Raw genomic sequence first — 16,708 nt, 5'->3', positions numbered from 1 at the left:
ATCTAGTTAGTCCAACAAGAGTTGCTCACAGGATTAAGAGCTATATTTACAAATGTGAAAAGCAAGGCTTTTGAAAACATATTTACATATGACTTCAGACCTACACAAATCATGATTTTGTGATTTTCACAGAAACCATGAAAAACCATGGTTTCCACGATTTTCCACTTAACTGCCAGGGTGGGGAAGGGAGGGAGGAGGAAGACAAAAAATGAATAAAAATAAAATGCTGATTCACTGGTGGGAGCCAATGGCTACTGCTGCCTGGCCACACAGCCCACTGATAGGGCGAAACCACCACCATGAAGTGGAGTCACCAAGATGGCAGCTGCATCCTCCTACCTCTGCTACTGAGTGGTAGAGAGGGCTGCCTTTTATGTGGCCCTGCCCCTCTCTGCCAATCAGCAATGAGGGGTGGTGATCACAAGGCCAGCAACTGGCGTGGAGGGGAGGTGGGGGGGCGCCATGATAAGCCCATAAAAATGGCAGCTGGCTTCACAATCAGCCCATGAAATTGCCCATCTGCCTCCTTGACTTGGGTAGGTTCCTACATACAACATTCAGATATCACAGTGATAGGCTTCATACAAGGACACAATGCAACTACAAAGAGGACAGCCAGCATTACAAGATGCAGTTGCAGCATCATTACTTCACTAGCTTAAGATAGTTTTTCATAAGGGGCAAGAGAAGTTCCAGGATTCATTGCTTGTTAGCCTGACTCCTGGGTTTATTCCCTAACATTATTAACAAATCAATGGTTACCTCTCACTACCTCGGGACCCTTCACTGCTTCCACTGTGCCCATCGAGGCCACCCCTGTGTCCTAGGCTGTATCCAGCCTGCAAGGAGGCCCCCAGTGAGTTTGACACTCCTGCTTTAAATTAACTTGGAATAATAATGACATGGAATTAATTGGCTCAAATTGTGCCTTGCAGTTAAAGAACTGTTGAGTTGATTTGGTTTTGTTATTTTTAAAAGAAGTTGTGCATTTTATATCCAACTAACTTTAGTTCTTAATCCTTTTTCTTTCCATATTTCACTGTCAAAATGTCTCACCCTAAACTGCATAGTTTGTGCAAACGAAGGATCTTGTCTGTATCATGCATACAGTGGGTCCTGTCATCAGCAGGTTTTGTAGTCACAGGATATAACAGAACCTACAATAAGAAACAGAGTCATTTTTAAAAACTCAAATACCTGTTTATAAGAGAAAGGAACAAATTCCTCAGAATTTGAGGAAAATTTTGTCTGATTAAACTAAGCTTGAATGAAAAACTCAGATGTTTTGATAAAATAGTCTGGATCAAGGGAGTAATCATTTCCCAGTTAGCAAACCAGTTCTTAAATGGAGGTGCTAGTACCATATGGATATCAGTGCTTGTGTCTTTTGGGTGCATCTAAATGTCATGATGCTTTAGGAGGTACTAAAGCATGGTGTAGTATGGATGCTTACTGCACCGTGTGTACAGCGCATGGATAAATTAGATTCTGTATATGGAATCTACATATTGCAGCATACTATATCCAGGGAGCGTGCCCCTGTAGTATGCCACACGGATATGTAGCATATCACTACGTTGCCACTGGGCGACATGTAGATGCACCCTTTGTGCAACTTTTGCCCAATATTCTAATATTGACATGTGGCAAGAGTGATAAAGGGAAACTTTTTTTTAAAGTTTATTGCACAGAAATCTTTCAGCTTTGCAGAGCTCCTATAGTTTAAACAGTTAAATGGCACAATTTTCTTCTCTGTCGTCACTATTCAGCAAAAGAGGTGGATGTTAATATGGAAAATACAAGCACAAATTTATGAGAACTAAGGCATGGGAATACTTGCCAAAATTGAAGATACTGGAGAAATGAGGGCATAGGGAATGGACAAAGAACACACAAGCTGTTCAAAGACTGAGAAAGTAGTATGTGCAAGGGTAGGTCTGGATGGAAAGTAACGCTCTTATCACATGGAATAAGCTATTGCCACCTCCCACACATTCCACATGATTTCAGCAGTACAGTAGCTTTTATACCAGGGGTGGGCAAAATGTGGCCTGGGGGCCAGATGCAGCCCGCTAGGCCATTTTATCTGGCCCACAGGGCCCCTAAAAGAATTTAGAAAATTAATATTTATCTGCCCCTGGCTGCCTGTCATGTGGCTCTCGATGGCTTGGCAAAACTTAGTAAGTGGCCCTCTGCCTGAAATAACTGCCCGCCCCTGTTTTATACCAAGGAAAAGAGCAGACAGATGAAACAGGTATTTAAAGGCACTAAACATTCAAGTGCAGTGTTTTCAAAGTCACTCAATGCTGGCTTATCTCTGCCTGTCTTGGTTGTACTGGGAGTTTGATCACCAACTACAATATTCATAGACATTGCTATAGAATGTAGTAATGTATAATAGAATGTATAGTGGTAGGCTGTAGAATGTACAGGAGGTCCAGACTATCATGTAGTGCATGGGATGCTAGCAATGCCTCATGCTTAAGCATATATAAGGTGGTGAACACAGACTCTCTAACATTATTTAATAACTGAAAGTAAAATGTACTGTACATAGTGAATTATTTCTTTAACAAAATGTAACAGAATTTAAATTACTTTTGATACCTGATATTATGTGATATTTACTTGTATATTTGTCTTCTGCAGCAAACTGGGACTCAACATAAAAATATTTTCTGATTTATTTTCTTCAGTGACAGAAGGCTCAAGTACACTAAGGACAAAATTCTCCATTCCTGTGGAAATACACTGAACAACTGTCATGATTCCAAATTAACTATAATTTTATTTAGTACAAGAAAAGACACAGTAATGTACTTTCAAAATATAATGTGGAATGAATTGTTTAAACAAATAAGAAAGGATTAAAGTAAGATCTTCACAGTTAAAGAGAAGTGGTTAACTGTTTTGTCTGAAGTTAAACAAAAGGTAGACCAAGGTATCACCTTGAAGACTAACTGGTTCACAGGCATGAGCCTTTGTAAGCAGCAACCTACTTTCTCAGATGTTAGTATCTGCTGAAATAAGTTGTTCCCTACAAAACCTCATTCTTTTCTGAACCAGTTAGTCTTTAAGGCCAGGTACAGACATTACACTTTTAAGTACAAGTGATCGGACACCAATCTATACCTGTAACAGGACAGAAGTTTGGATACACAGACTGGTTTAAAAATAGTGGAACCTGGTCCAACATTTGCACTCCCCACCAAAGGATGAATGTGTGTTCTGTACCCATCTAAATCATGCTGCTTACATAAAACTGCATAACTTGGATCAATTCTGCCTTGGGCTTTTTGAATGCATCTAAGGTGTCACCAGGCCCTACTTCTTTCCCCACCATTAAAGAGAAATTCACATCTACAGTTCAAATGGAAGAAAGCATCTGTTACATCCAACTCTACATAGATTATCTTTTTAAAGAGAAAAAATTACCTAGGGAGATTGTATAAGGAGATATAAGGCAATAAAACCACAACAGAGGATATTGTTTTCCTTACTTTCTTTAATCTCTAGCTGTATGCAGTCTGAACCTGTTATCATCCAGGGAAAATTGTCACCAGTGTAATCCTGCAACCAGGAGTTAAAAGCTGATTTTATGTCATCTTCATGTATATCTTTATGCTACACACAAACAAAAAAAGGGGAAACAAAAAATCAGCCAAGTCTATCCCCTTGCTAATGATACTCATTTAGCACAAGTGGAATTTGTAGCTGAGAGGTGGAAGACGCTCATTTATAACCCTACATCCTGCCAACAAACCCCATGGTTTCCTATAGCTTGTCTGAGTCCTTCCCCATCATAGACGTGATCATACAACTGGAAGAGACATCATCTATTCCAACCTGAAATCTGTAACATATTTATCCTCAGAACACCCTATGAGGTAGTGAGTACTATTATTCTTATTGCACAAATATGAAAAAGAGACACAGAAGGCCAGATCAGTGCCTGAATGGACTTAGATCCTAAGCTTGATGCAATTCCATCCTGCTCAAGTTTCTGAAAAAATTGTTCATGTGCCTATTTGACTGGGATTGTGTAAAGGATGATCCTGCCTTAAGCAGGGAATTGGACTAAATGAGCTCCTGAGATCCTTTCTGGCCTTACCTTTCTATGACTCTGTAAAATATTATGATTTTTGTGTAAACATATTAGTAATGACTGATCTAACAAAATGCGTCAGAGAAGCCTCACGAGGTGGTATAGGGGAGAATCTCTATTGTGCCGTCTCAGTATCAGGATAAACATGTATCCTTGCATTACAGGCAGGTAAACAGAAAAGGTTAGGCATGAGACTTGTCTGTCACTTCTTATTAGTAGCCAACTATCCAACTATCTGGATTATAGCACATCTATAATCCAGATAGTAAGGCTACATATACAGCCCCGCAACTGAAAGGTGATAGAGAAATACAAAGTAATACTCTTGTGTAAAGTCTAATCTTAGTAGATGGCAGACTATTACCACACTACTATGGTGCCTCAATAATTTAGATATAACTTTGAACAATAATACCATATTTACTCAAGAGGGTAAAGGGGCTGCCTGACCCCCCAGCCACCTGATACCCCTCCCCAGACACTGCTTTCCCTGCTGTAGCAGTGGTGGGGGATGAATTTAAGATGACCCCTAATAATCAGATTCTATACTTGGAAAATGTATAATTTTCCCATATACAGAATCTAATTATTGGGGGGGCTGTCTTAAATTCAAGTTTCTTAGATTCAAGTAAATACAGTAATTATTGGAGAGAAAAATTGTATTAAAATGATGTATATTTCAGGTATTAGTCTTATAGAACCACAGAAGTAGGGTCGGAAGGGACCTTGCAGATCTTCAAGTCTGACCCCCCACCTGGGCGGGAGAAAAAAACTGGACTCAAATGAGTCCAGCCAGGTAGGCTTCAAGCCTCTTCTTAAAGATCCCCAGGGTAGGAACCAACACCACTTCCCTTGGAAGTTGGTTCCAGCTCCTAGCCGCCCTAACTGTGAAGTAGTTCTTGTGGATGTCTAATCTAAACCTACTCTCCAATAATTTGTGTCCATTGTTCCTTGTCATGCCAGGGGGCGCTAGGGGAACCAGTGTCTCCCCCAAACCCTTCTGGTCCCCCCTAGTGAGTTTACAGACAGTCACCAGGTCCCCCCCTCAGCCTTCTCTTGTGAAGGCTGAACAGGTTTAGGTCCCGCAGTCTTTCAATGTAGGGGCTGCCCTGTTGTCCTCAGATCATGTGGGTGGCCCTCCACTGGACCCTTTCAATGTTGTCCACGTCCCTCCTGAAATGGGGCACACAGAACTGGACGCAGTACTCCACCTTATGTGAGATGAAGTTCCCAAACCACCACCTGACAAATAGTAAACATCAACACTGATAAATCTTAACCACAGTAAATCCACCTGTTTAAAATGCATGCAGAATTACTGAGAATACCAACGCACTAGGTTCTGTGTGGGCTGCAATCTAAGAGATGCTGGAATTTTAGGGAATGACTCCAGTGACTTAATTCTGACAGATGCGTGCATTTCTATATGCAGTTTCTTTCTCAGGCCATCTGGAATCTGAAATGTAAGTATGTAAAAGAAAAAATAAACAGACAAGAAACGGTTAGAAGACAATTTGATATAACAGGGTACAAGTGGCTTCACCTGGTAGTTGTTTCATCACTGACAGCATTTTTGCGTGTGATCATCAGCCTGACCTAATTTATGGTTTTAATCTACAACAGAACTAAAAAGGAAACAATTGAACTCATAGTAGTATTGAAACCTCTTTCCCTCCTACTCTCTTCTCCTTAATTAACTCTTTTGTCCTTGTACAAATGGTTAGACCTTGTTAATGTATTATAATATCTTTAGACACAAACAAAAAAACATCTGAAATGAGAAATCCCTTCCTGATTATTACAATTTAACTTTGGAAAGTGTACTTATTTCTCAAAATTTCTGCAGTTCTAATAACCATTTGTTAAAGATTCTCTTTGTTAAATACTAAAAATCATATGACTGTCTCAGCCAGTTGTATTGCATTTGGCAACTGACTTGGGCTAGATTTTAGACAGCAGCATTACAGAAGTCATCTGATTTTAGTAATGAAAATATCACAATCTGGTAAAGTTTAAACACCCTAAAAATCCAGCACATATTCTTTTAAATAAAGGTGCACCAATAAAGGTTTTCTTGGCCAATACCAATAGCCAATCATTAACTGGCCATATCGGCCAATACTGATCTGATAACTGATTTACAGGAACGAAGCCGAGCAGCGTTGAGTGCTGCATCCTGCTGGTAAGTCTGTTGGGGTAGAAGGGGTGTGTGTGGAGCAGGGCAGACTGAGGCCCCCATGGTGAAGAAGAGAGTAGCTGCCCAGCCAGGGCAGTGAATGGGACTTCAAGGCGGAGAACAGGACAAGAGCTGTGGGTAGTGAAGGGGGAGGGCGGAGAGGGGTGTTGGCTCCCTGCCGCTACACGAAACTCCGGAAGAGGCATGGGGGGCATAAGAGGGGTGGCTATGGGGAATTTGGGGGTGGCTATAGCCACCCCAGTGCCGTCCCTGCTCAGGGCACTCCACCCCTCGTGCATCCCTGCCCACCCTGCAGTACCTAGCTCCCGAGAGAAAGGCAGCAGAGTAGAGTGCCCTGAACAGGGATGGCGCTAGTGGGAAGGTTTCAGCCACCCCAAAATTTCCTGTAGCCTCCCCATAGCCACCCCTTTCAGTGCTGCCACAATTGGCTGTCCCATGCAGTTGAGCAACCCTGGCCCAGTTCCCCCACCAGGAAGATGCTGGTGCAGCCCCTGGCCCCGAGCCTGCAGCCCACTCTCGCCTTGCACACAAATTTGGCAGGGAGCACATGCCCCCCCATGCCTTCCCCAGGGGTGTGCACAGTGGCAGGGAGCTGCCCTCCCACCCCTAAATGAGCTACCCATGGCTTTGTCATGCACCCGGCCCCAGGGTCCCATTTACCACCCCAGCTGAGCAGCACCTGCCCCACTCCCTCCCTCACTATGGGAGCCCTGATCTGCCCCCCCATGCCCTTCCTCCATGTTCCTTCCCCCCACAAACTTACTGCCAGGATGCTGCTCTCCAAGCTGTGTGCATGCTGTGGCTTTGTGCATGCACACAGCATTTATCAGTGACATTATTGGCCAAAAGCTGATTGCGGATAATATTAATTTTCCTGTTATCAGTGCTGATCTGATATCTGAACGATATATTGGTGCCCCCCTACTTTTAAATTTAAGAAGTCAAGTTTTGTGCTTGAAATGGCAGTTAAATGATCCAAATTATTGTTTAATTATGAAGAAGTAGAGGGGCTCTGAGAAGCAAGAATGTGTGCTTTTTTAGTATAATAAAATATTTCATATCACTATTTAGCTTTTATATAGCACCAGCATTGGTCACAATGAGCTTTACTATGGAGGGTAAGTATCATTAACCTCAGTTTACAAATTAGAAAACCAAGGTCTAGAGAGGTAAACTGCTCAGAGTGAAATAGGGCTACATCAGTTATGGACAGAATTGATTTTTCCCCAACACTTGAATCCTTTTGCTCCCCTTTTCAATAAAAATAGTCTTCAAAAATACTTTATTTTGTTGAGTTTCTAAACTGAAACATGTTGGAGTGGATATTAGTCTATCAGAGCCAAGCAGCTGGTGCTATTTGGAAAGCTGCACTTGCAATTCCCAGCTGGCATCCAAAACTGAAGCCTCTGAGACAACTGAAATGACTCTGCTGCTGGCAACAGCTCTCATTCCCACTGAAATGGATGGTGGATTAGCAGGAACAGTGAATTTAGACACTACTGTGTTAAAACATTGAAAAAGTGACTTTTTAAGCTCTTATTCCATTTTTCCTGATCCAGCAGCTGCTTCCAGGGAAGCAAGAGAAGCCAACAGTTGAGCTGTTAGACAACCAAGACTTGTGGCACCTTTCATAACAGCATTTCTAGATGGAGATGTCCTAATAAGACCTTTAGCTTTTTAACTGTGGTTTCATTTTTAATATTCAGTTGTTAATAAACATTAAAAATATATATAATTTTTATACAAGGTATAAAAACATTTCTAAAAGTAATGGCACACTTCATGTATTGCCGTGAAACATCTGTTGAAGGCTAGAGGCCAACACATGCTTTCCAGCAAGGGTAACATGTATGTACACATAGATATCTTCAGGTTCCCTCGTTTTTAAGATACATGTCAAAGAACGTTTTCATCTTTGCTGCAAAAACAAAAGATGGGAGACATCCTATGTTATGGATCCTTCATGTTAGAGGGCTACTGAAAGGAGGAAGTCACTCAAAAAAAGCAAAGGTTGGCAAAGAACAGGTACAGTGGGTACACTGTATTGGTCTTTACTATCTTACTTAAAAAATAACTCATAATCAACACAATCAAATAATATATTAATTAAGCGATCTCAAAAGTATCTAATAAAAAATCCAAACCTATTGTGCTCAAACTAACCCAAACTCTTCCAGCATGCATGGCTTCCACATTCCTGTTATATTTTATGGGATCCTTTAGGTCTTCAAAACCAGTCCATATTATCGAAACAACAGAAATCTCATTGGATTCTTGACTGTTACTAGAACCAGATGGGTTTCTGTCTTGTGGGCTGGTCATCTGCTTTTGCTTCTCCACTGGCAGATTCTGCTTTGCTTCTTGACACCTTTGTCTGGGGGAAAGAAGTGCAGTAATCGTCCCATAAGATACTTTAAAATTGGGCTCTAACTCAATATACTCTAGATTCCATGGAAAAACATGAACAGCATTGTGTTTCTGAAATGTTGATGTGTTCTGTTTGCTGGGAGGCTGAGACTGACATACTCTGAAAATGGCATCCATATGGATTAAGTTCAATAGCTTTTCTTTCAAGGTGCTTATCTCAAGAGTACCAGAGGAAGTCTCTTGCTTGTGTTCCAAAGTCGGAGAGAAAATGTTCCTTATTAAACCCCATATACTTGCCACTTTTGTATCAGATGTACACTGTTCAAGGACTCCTGGATTTAAACTAGATTGTTTGACAAGAGGTTCCATTATTTTTTCTCCTTGGTCCATTTTACTTTTGATAAATAGTTCTGGTAAAATGTCACTTCCCGAGGAAGACAAATTGGTGATGTTTTCTTCATCTTGGCGCATTTTTGAACATACAAGCAGCTTTGTGTGAGGTTCTAATCTCCCATAGGGAGCAGCTGGCTTTAGTGTACCTGGATATAAGCACATGGATTTATAAAAGTTTATCCAATCTAACCAAAAAAAACCCCAAACCCAAAAAACTAACCCCTTGGTATTATTGTCCAAAATGCTCCCGTTGCCACTTACTGATTTGGATGTAAATATGGGTGTGCTGCTCAACCCACACCGGAAAGACAGCTTTTGGAAATACTATCCGAATCTGGTCAAGGAGATGCCTTTCAAGAGAGGAAGCATGCAGCTCCTAAGACAATTTTACATTATTAGAAATCATATACTCTACGTTACACCTTGTATTTAAGATGCTAACTGCTATGCACTTTTACAAGGTCAAATCTGAATTACCCAGATACAATCTACATAGACATAGGCATTAGGGGCTGGAAGGGACCTTGCAAGATCATTGAGTCCAGCCCCTCGCCCCGCCATAAGCAGGAAGTCTGTTGGGGTCAAATGATACCAGCAAGATAAACACCCAAACACCTTTTGAATGAATCCAGAGTATGTGCTTGTACCATCTCTGGGGGAGTTTATTCAGGATAATGACGTCCCTAGTTTTGCTCGAGAGGCATTAGTGGACGCATGCCAGTATTTGGTTTGCTTTGCCAGCCACAGCATTGCATTGGTAGCTACGTGATCTAACACCACCACACTTAGAAAAATGACATCTTGAGGAGAAAAACAGGTCAGTGGATTGTGAATCATAAAATATGAACAATTTAAATTGCTTATTACCAATATTTCCCAATCATCTGCAGAGAGGGGCTCCACTTCTACTTGCTGACAGGATAGGACTTGGGAACAGGGTTCAAGGAATACCTGTCAAACGTTAATACCATTTAAAAATATTAAATTATCTTATTTTTAAATAAAATCTAAATGAATCTTTAATTTGAAAGAGTTAAGTCTGTTCTATTGTCCATTCTTAATGATTGTGGATTTCAATATTATTGTATGAATGAACAGCATTAAGAATATGGACTTTCTATAATAAACAAGAATGAGTACAGTGTGAAAGGAAGCAGTATCAATAGTACTATTAATTGATTATATAGCAATGAAGTTTCAACGCATATAAATTGTAGTTAACTAATGGGTTATATTAAGAAAATCATCCCAAATCAAACCACAATAAAAAGGAAAGTTTATAAATGTATGTTTCTGAAATTTTACATTAGCCTGAAAAACATGCAGTTGAAATTGGAAAACTGAAGAATACAATTGTACACAGTTACATAAGACAAGCACAAATGAAAAGAAACTACTAATTTTAAAGGAAAAAAGCTACTATTTTAAGAAAGCATTCCCACATGACACCCACTCTTCAACAACACAGTTTTCAAGAAATGTCATTTGAAACTGTAAAGCTGAACATCAAAAACAATGCTGCAAGCTGTTGGTATTCAGGAAAAAGCAAATGTTTTTCAATATATTAAAAAGAAAGGCTGCTTTTTTAAAACTAAATTGTTCATTTGACAAAGATAAGCTCTTTTCAAGACAATGACACGTCTTATTTTTTTCCCTTTAAATAGTTTTCTTATGAAATGAAACAACTCCCAACTACCTGTCTTCTGGGAAACTGTGGCAACAGATCAGTTGCTCCAAAATAAGCAACTGACTCTTGTAGAGTTTTAAAATCTGCAGTGTATGCAGTCAAAATGCAAAATATCCATTCCTTCCTACACAACAGTAACTAGATGGTAGGGCTGTGTGTGGCTTCAGACTGTGCTTTGGATCCAGAGAAGCTTCAGACACTTTGGCATCTGAAGCAGCATGTCCGGATCGAAGCACTGGCTTCGTTAGGCTTTCTGAAGCAATTCAGAGCTTCTGAAGAGCTTTGGAGCTGCTCTGGAGCCACTTGGGAGCTCTGGCCATAAGGTATAATGAGGAATTAATGATATATCTATAACTTTGATATTTTTGTCTGATTTGTATGAAATTTGCAGGGATGGTAGCCTCTGCTGAGAGCCTGAAGCCTGCCAAGTTTCAAGAAGATTGGTGCAGGGATTTGGGGGGAACTGCACCCCAAATTCTTGAAAGCAAAACTCATGTCACGTGTATGTGTTACACCACAGGTGCAGGGGTTCTGGGTTCTGGGGCCCTGCACCTCTAGCTGCTGACAGACAGCCAATCAAGCTGCTACATGATGCTGCACAAATGTATTTCTGTTCCTGATCCATAATATCTTATTAAATATTAAATTATCTCATATTAAAATATCCTATAGTCTTGCAGGTGGATAACTGTTTTCATTGCTATAGCAATTTGAAGACCGCCCCCCCCCCCCCCAAAAAAAAAAGAAAAAAAAAAAAGTTGAAGTGACCACTATACTTAAGCTAAAATGTACCCTGCTGGACCTTCTTTCTCTAAGTGAAGTTTTATCATATATAAAATATAACAGCTGGGTGCAAAATGCAGCTACTACTCTGACTGGGCTAATTTAATTTTCTACCTTCCATCACCAAAATGCTGGACCATTGGCAGGACAGACACAACTTCGACTGTCTACTATCTCCTGGGCTTGTTTCCAACTTCTCTTGGCATCACTTGAACAGGGATGTCTAACTCCTAAGTGGCCTGGAGGCAAACGCCCTATAGGGTGCACCAGCAAGAACTCCATGTCCACAAGCCACACCAGGGCAAGACAGGGGTCCCCTAGGCCATGTGATGCATGGATGATTCACCCCTTCCCCCCTCTGCCTGTAGCAACATGCATCCATAGCCCCCCTTTCAGTGTTGCATCACACACGGGCAAGGGCCCTCTTTACCTGCCACTGCTGTACTGTATGTACACCCTGAGCCCACGTGGGTGCTCTCCCCACCCCTATGGCATAACTTGCATGGCCCTGGACTCATCCTTAGCTCCTTGGGCCATGTCACACTGCTCTGCCATGCAGACAGTGAAAACCAGAGGAGGGATGAGGAGCCTGGCTGCTGTTGCAGCAGAGGTTGGATAAGAGTCCAAGGGCTACAACTTAACACCTCACAGACTTCACGTGCCCCACAGGCTGCTGGCTGGACAGCCCTGACTTAGGGTGAGAACGAGAACATGCTAACAATATGCAGACCATTTATAGTGATTCTTCAGCCAGAGAAATTGGGGAAGAGAAAAGGGGTAATAACTTAGAGCAAAAATAAGTCAAACAGAGAAGTAAGGAATAAATGGATAATTAATACAAATGGCAAGAGCTCCAGGGAAAATAGTTCTTATCAACATGAACACAATTCTCAACTTCTTTCATTGTTTTTTAAAAATATTTTCCCCTTTGCGTTGCACTAATCCCACATTAAAGACTTATACACCTGCTTATGTTCATACACTTAAAGCCAGTGGTTTTTGACTAGGGTGTTGAAGCACTCTGGAGTGCCCAGATCATCTGATAGGGTTGTGGCAAGAAGTATGAGGAGATAAGCAGATAAAGGCTATCTCAGGCTTCAGGTGTGAAGAGATAAGCAGATAAGGCAGGCAAGGGTGTCCTCCTGCCTAGCTGCTCCCTGCCCCCTCCTCATTACCTGCCTCCTTCAAAGCAGGTAAACCCTGTAATAAATTAATTAGTTGTTGAAAATGGGGTGTTGCTCAATTCACACAAGTTATGGAAAGGAATCGTGAAGCTAAAAAAAGTTCAGAGTAACTGCTTTCTGTGCATAAGTACTTTCAGGAACTGGACCCAAGTCCCTATTACAGCATTTTATCCCAGGTGGATGATGTATTGATTTTACTATAAGGAATGCCAATAAAATCAATGGGAGTGGTCTGCCTTTAAGGAACAAATCGAAAGACTGTAGTCTAAGCTGTAACACAGTACTACTTCAGAATTTTATATGATCATCTTTGATTTGTTTAAAAAATAAAAAAGCTTTATTCCAGACCTGATCCCCATGTGTAATACCAAGTTTCTCTGCTAGCTGTCTGTTAATTTCAGCAATATTTCCATCACGGTAACTTTGATGTCTGATTTCCATCCAACTCAAAAATACGGGCTGGGGACCCCAGGAGACTTTCACAGCTTGGCCCTGTTCATTTCAGAGAAGAAAACCAAATTAATTTAAAACAATTTAAATAAAATTATTCCAGTCAAACAAGGCCTGTTTGTCTAATCAGATTTCTGATTGTCTAATCAGTCTTGCATTTGTCTAATCAAAGATCTAAAAGAAATCTTAAAAGAAACTTAAAAGTTTATTTCTGGACTTTCCAGGCAGCACTTTTTAATGCCTGCAACCTTTGCAACAGTTCTATGAGAAGTTTGCAATGATTCAGCAAAGGGAGTTTAAGCCATTTTCAGTAGTAGACTTCAGAAAATGTTCCTTTTCGTAAAAGTTACCAAGATTCTTGAGTCAAGAGGTTCTCTCAAAATTCTTGTTCTTAAAATTTTAAAGATGTTTTTATTTCTTCGTTTCTATTAATTTAATCTTAATTTCTAGTGATGTTTTCAAAACACTGCTCCTTTAATAGTATATATCAACCAAAAATGAGACTGAATGAATTAAGCATGTCCATGAAATACCTGGCCTCAATTAAGAAAAGAACATAGGTTTGTGCTTCAGTCTTGCTCTATTATTGGGGATTAATGAGACTTAAATATGTATATCAAAGTGTTCTTGAATAAGGGTAAACTTGGTGTCGGTGACAAATTTTCCATTAGGTTCAGTAAGGATATTCACATGAGTAAATTTGCAAGCTATCATAAATTGACGGCTATCATAATTCCAAAGAAAGAGCAACCACATGTGATTGGAAGAAATCCTTTAAAGAAAAATGTGAAACCTACATTTATGGGAATGGAGGTATCACAGGAAAGTAGTGCTGGAAAGGGCCTCACAAAGTCCCTTCCCTCAGCCCCTTGCTCAAGGCGGGATCTTCCCTGACTAAAGCAGCCCAGCCAAGTGTTGGTCTAATCTACTTTTAAAAACTTCCCAAGGATGGAGGTTCCACAATTTTTCTAAGTAGCCTGTTCCAATGCTTGACCACCCTCATAGTCAAAAAGTTCCTCCTGGTTGCCAACCTAAATTTAATCGGGTGAGGTCTGAATTCATTGCTCCTAGTCCTGTCCCCTACAGCCACAGAGAAAAGCCCATCTCCACCCTCTCTATAACAGCATTTCAGGATAGCACACACAGTTCCAAACTGGTATTTGAAGACTGTTATTAAGTCCCACTCTCAGTCTTCTCTTCTCCAGACTAAATACCTCGGGCTCTGTCAGCCTTTCTTTGTAAGTCTTACTTCCTAGACGACTAATAATTTTTGGTGCTCTCTACCGGACTCTTTCCAATCTGTCCATGTCCTTCTTGAAGTGTGGAGCTCAGAACAGGATGCAGTATTCCAGGTGAGGCCTCACCAGTGCTAATTACAGCATAAAAATCACTTCCTTTGGTTTGCAAGTGACACTCCTGTTAACACAACCCAGTATGCTTTCATTTTTTTTGGCAACAAGAGCTCACTTTTGGCTTGTATTCAGCTTGCAGTTTATTGTAACCTTCATGCCCTTCTCTGCCATACTACAGCCTAGCCAACCATTCCACAGCCATGCATTTTCCTTGGAGGCACAATATCTTTAAAGATATTATGGAACTCAAAGACAGTTTTAAGACTAACTTAAGCAGCTACATACTACTGCATGTCCAGAGGCAGGCTTCAGTCTAAACAAATGAAACATCTGTAAAGGGTTATCAAGCTACTGATGCTAAAAACTAGGAAAGGCCCAAGTAAAACACAGAAGAGGCAGCAACTATTTAAAAAGGAAGAGAGAAGAGTATAACAATGTGTAGCCAATAAAAATTGATCTAAAGTGCCACTGTTACATTTTATTTATGACTGCCTTCTGGCTCTGTCAATCCTGCCTCTCAACTCCAGTTTCTCATTTTCTCCCACAAGCATGCCCCCATACCAATTCCTATGCTTTCTATTCCTTGGACTGTCCAACATGACCCTGCATGTCACACAGTCTCTCAATCTTCCCTCAAACATATGCTCTTAGCCCATCTTTAGTCACAGAAAAATGTTTAGAACACATCAGGAAATTAATGGGTGTTCTGTACCACCCAAACCTTCCACAGTTTATCTTGTATATTCCTTCTTCCTAACAACCTTTTAACTTTATTTCTTTCTTCAACGTCTTTGTCTAAAAATCTGTCTGTTTAGACTTTGTTTTACAGGTGTGCATGTGTGGGTGGGTGTGTACTGTATACTTATCAGTTGTCCCAGTGAACTTATTTGGTCCATTAACTGCATTAAATAGGAATATTCGTACAGTTCCTTGGGACAAAAAAATTAATTGAAAGTAGTAATCCTGGCCCATATCAGATGGCTTAACTGAAAAATGAAGCCTAGGTTTTTTTTTTATCAACCTCCTACATACACTTTATTGTTCAGATAGATTTTTTTGTTTCACTTATCCTGTGTCTGATAGATTCCACTTTAAATGATGAAAAACTTGAAAAATAAAACCTGTTTGGATGAAATGCATCATCTCCTCTGTTATGCTTTCCCACACACGAATTGCTGGTTGGCTGAGAAAGCAAGTGACCAAAACAGTCAACTACATTCAGGTTGGGATTGTGGGACTTAGGAAAAAAAACAAAAACCCAAAAACCCCACCATTTCCTCTTGCTATTTTCACAGAAAGTTTTTTGAATTCATACCAGCTGGCTGTTTCAGTTTGGAAAGGAAAAAGCCAGCAGTTAGAGTTCCTGTAATACACAGCTCTTCAACACAGCCCCCATCCCCTCCCACTCCTTTTACTTAGCAGTGTGAAAATACGTTTGCATTAAAATGGACCAGTTCCATTCCCATGACAGTTTTCTTCTGCACTTGAGGAATTTTGCTGAAAACAGGAAAATGTTAACAAGATTTATTTCAAGGCCACTGATGCTGCTTTCTAGCAAAAGTGCACACACTTTTTATCAACTCGTAAATGAGTCTCCTTGTCCCTTTAATCTTGTGAGGGAATCAAATTGCATCTTTTCCTTGAAATGTTTTCCTATTATTAATATCTGTGGGTGACGCAAAGGGTTTGTGTCCAGACCTTGATAGTGTATGCTGCGTTTTCACTGCAACCTTCTTGTATTTGAAAGGGCGGGGAAGGGACTACATCCTACACTGAATGGGACTCTCTTTAGGTATGAGGCTCTACCTATAGCAGCAGTGCTTGGCAGCATTTCCCTTAGATACAAAACTACTGTATTGGAAGCTCAAAATAATCATATTTGTTGAAAAAGTAACGTACACTGAAAAAATATGCAAACAAGTATGCAAACAAGTCTTCTTTGTATTTACTTTATATTGCTCACTGTAAGTCGCCTCTGAGTGGGAACTGGGTCATCAGAGGTGAAGCGTTTCTTTATTTCAAGGCAAGCTGCCATAACAATTGCTGACAGCAAACCCAAAAGTCAGTTAAGACTAGAGTTACCATACATCTGTTTTTTTTTTCTTTTTGAGTCCTTCCATCTCTGTCCAGCTGTTTTTTCTAAATATCAGCAATGTCTGGGATTTGGGATTTTGCTCTGTTCAGCAC

The 16,708-nt window shown here is 40.5% G+C and overlaps 1 protein-coding gene across 5 annotated transcripts in view; it reads right to left on the bottom strand.

The window, feature by feature from the left end:
• The window catches only part of PEX1 (peroxisomal biogenesis factor 1), a 46,340-nt gene that overhangs the window by 28,358 nt on the left and 1,274 nt on the right, over positions 1 to 16,708 (bottom strand). For 2 of the 5 annotated variants that reach the window (XR_016442313.1, XM_090047034.1), the window contains exons 2-9: positions 13,068 to 13,211; positions 9,933 to 10,016; positions 9,327 to 9,441; positions 8,469 to 9,211; positions 5,445 to 5,564; positions 3,504 to 3,627; positions 2,632 to 2,741; positions 1,060 to 1,160 (exon numbers count right to left, since the gene is read on the bottom strand). Coding sequence is in view for 4 of the 5 variants with exons in the window: in XM_090047034.1 (XP_089903160.1) it covers positions 1,060 to 1,160; positions 2,632 to 2,741; positions 3,504 to 3,627; positions 5,445 to 5,564; positions 8,469 to 9,211; positions 9,327 to 9,441; positions 9,933 to 10,016; positions 13,068 to 13,211 (1,541 nt within the window). In the remaining variant the exon portion in view is untranslated. Of the gene's footprint in view, positions 1 to 1,059; positions 1,161 to 2,631; positions 2,742 to 3,503; positions 3,628 to 5,444; positions 5,565 to 8,468; positions 9,212 to 9,326; positions 9,442 to 9,932; positions 10,017 to 13,067; positions 13,212 to 16,708 lie in introns of those variants that run through there. The other 3 variants (XM_090047037.1, XM_090047035.1, XM_090047038.1) reach the window with 3 other exon arrangements.

Source organism: Crocodylus siamensis, chromosome 5 (assembly GCF_052110815.1).
Source record: "Crocodylus siamensis isolate JL-2025a chromosome 5, ASM5211081v1, whole genome shotgun sequence".
Classification (NCBI taxonomy): Eukaryota; Metazoa; Chordata; order Crocodylia; family Crocodylidae; genus Crocodylus; species Crocodylus siamensis.
This window is presented reverse-complemented; position numbering and strand designations above follow the sequence as displayed.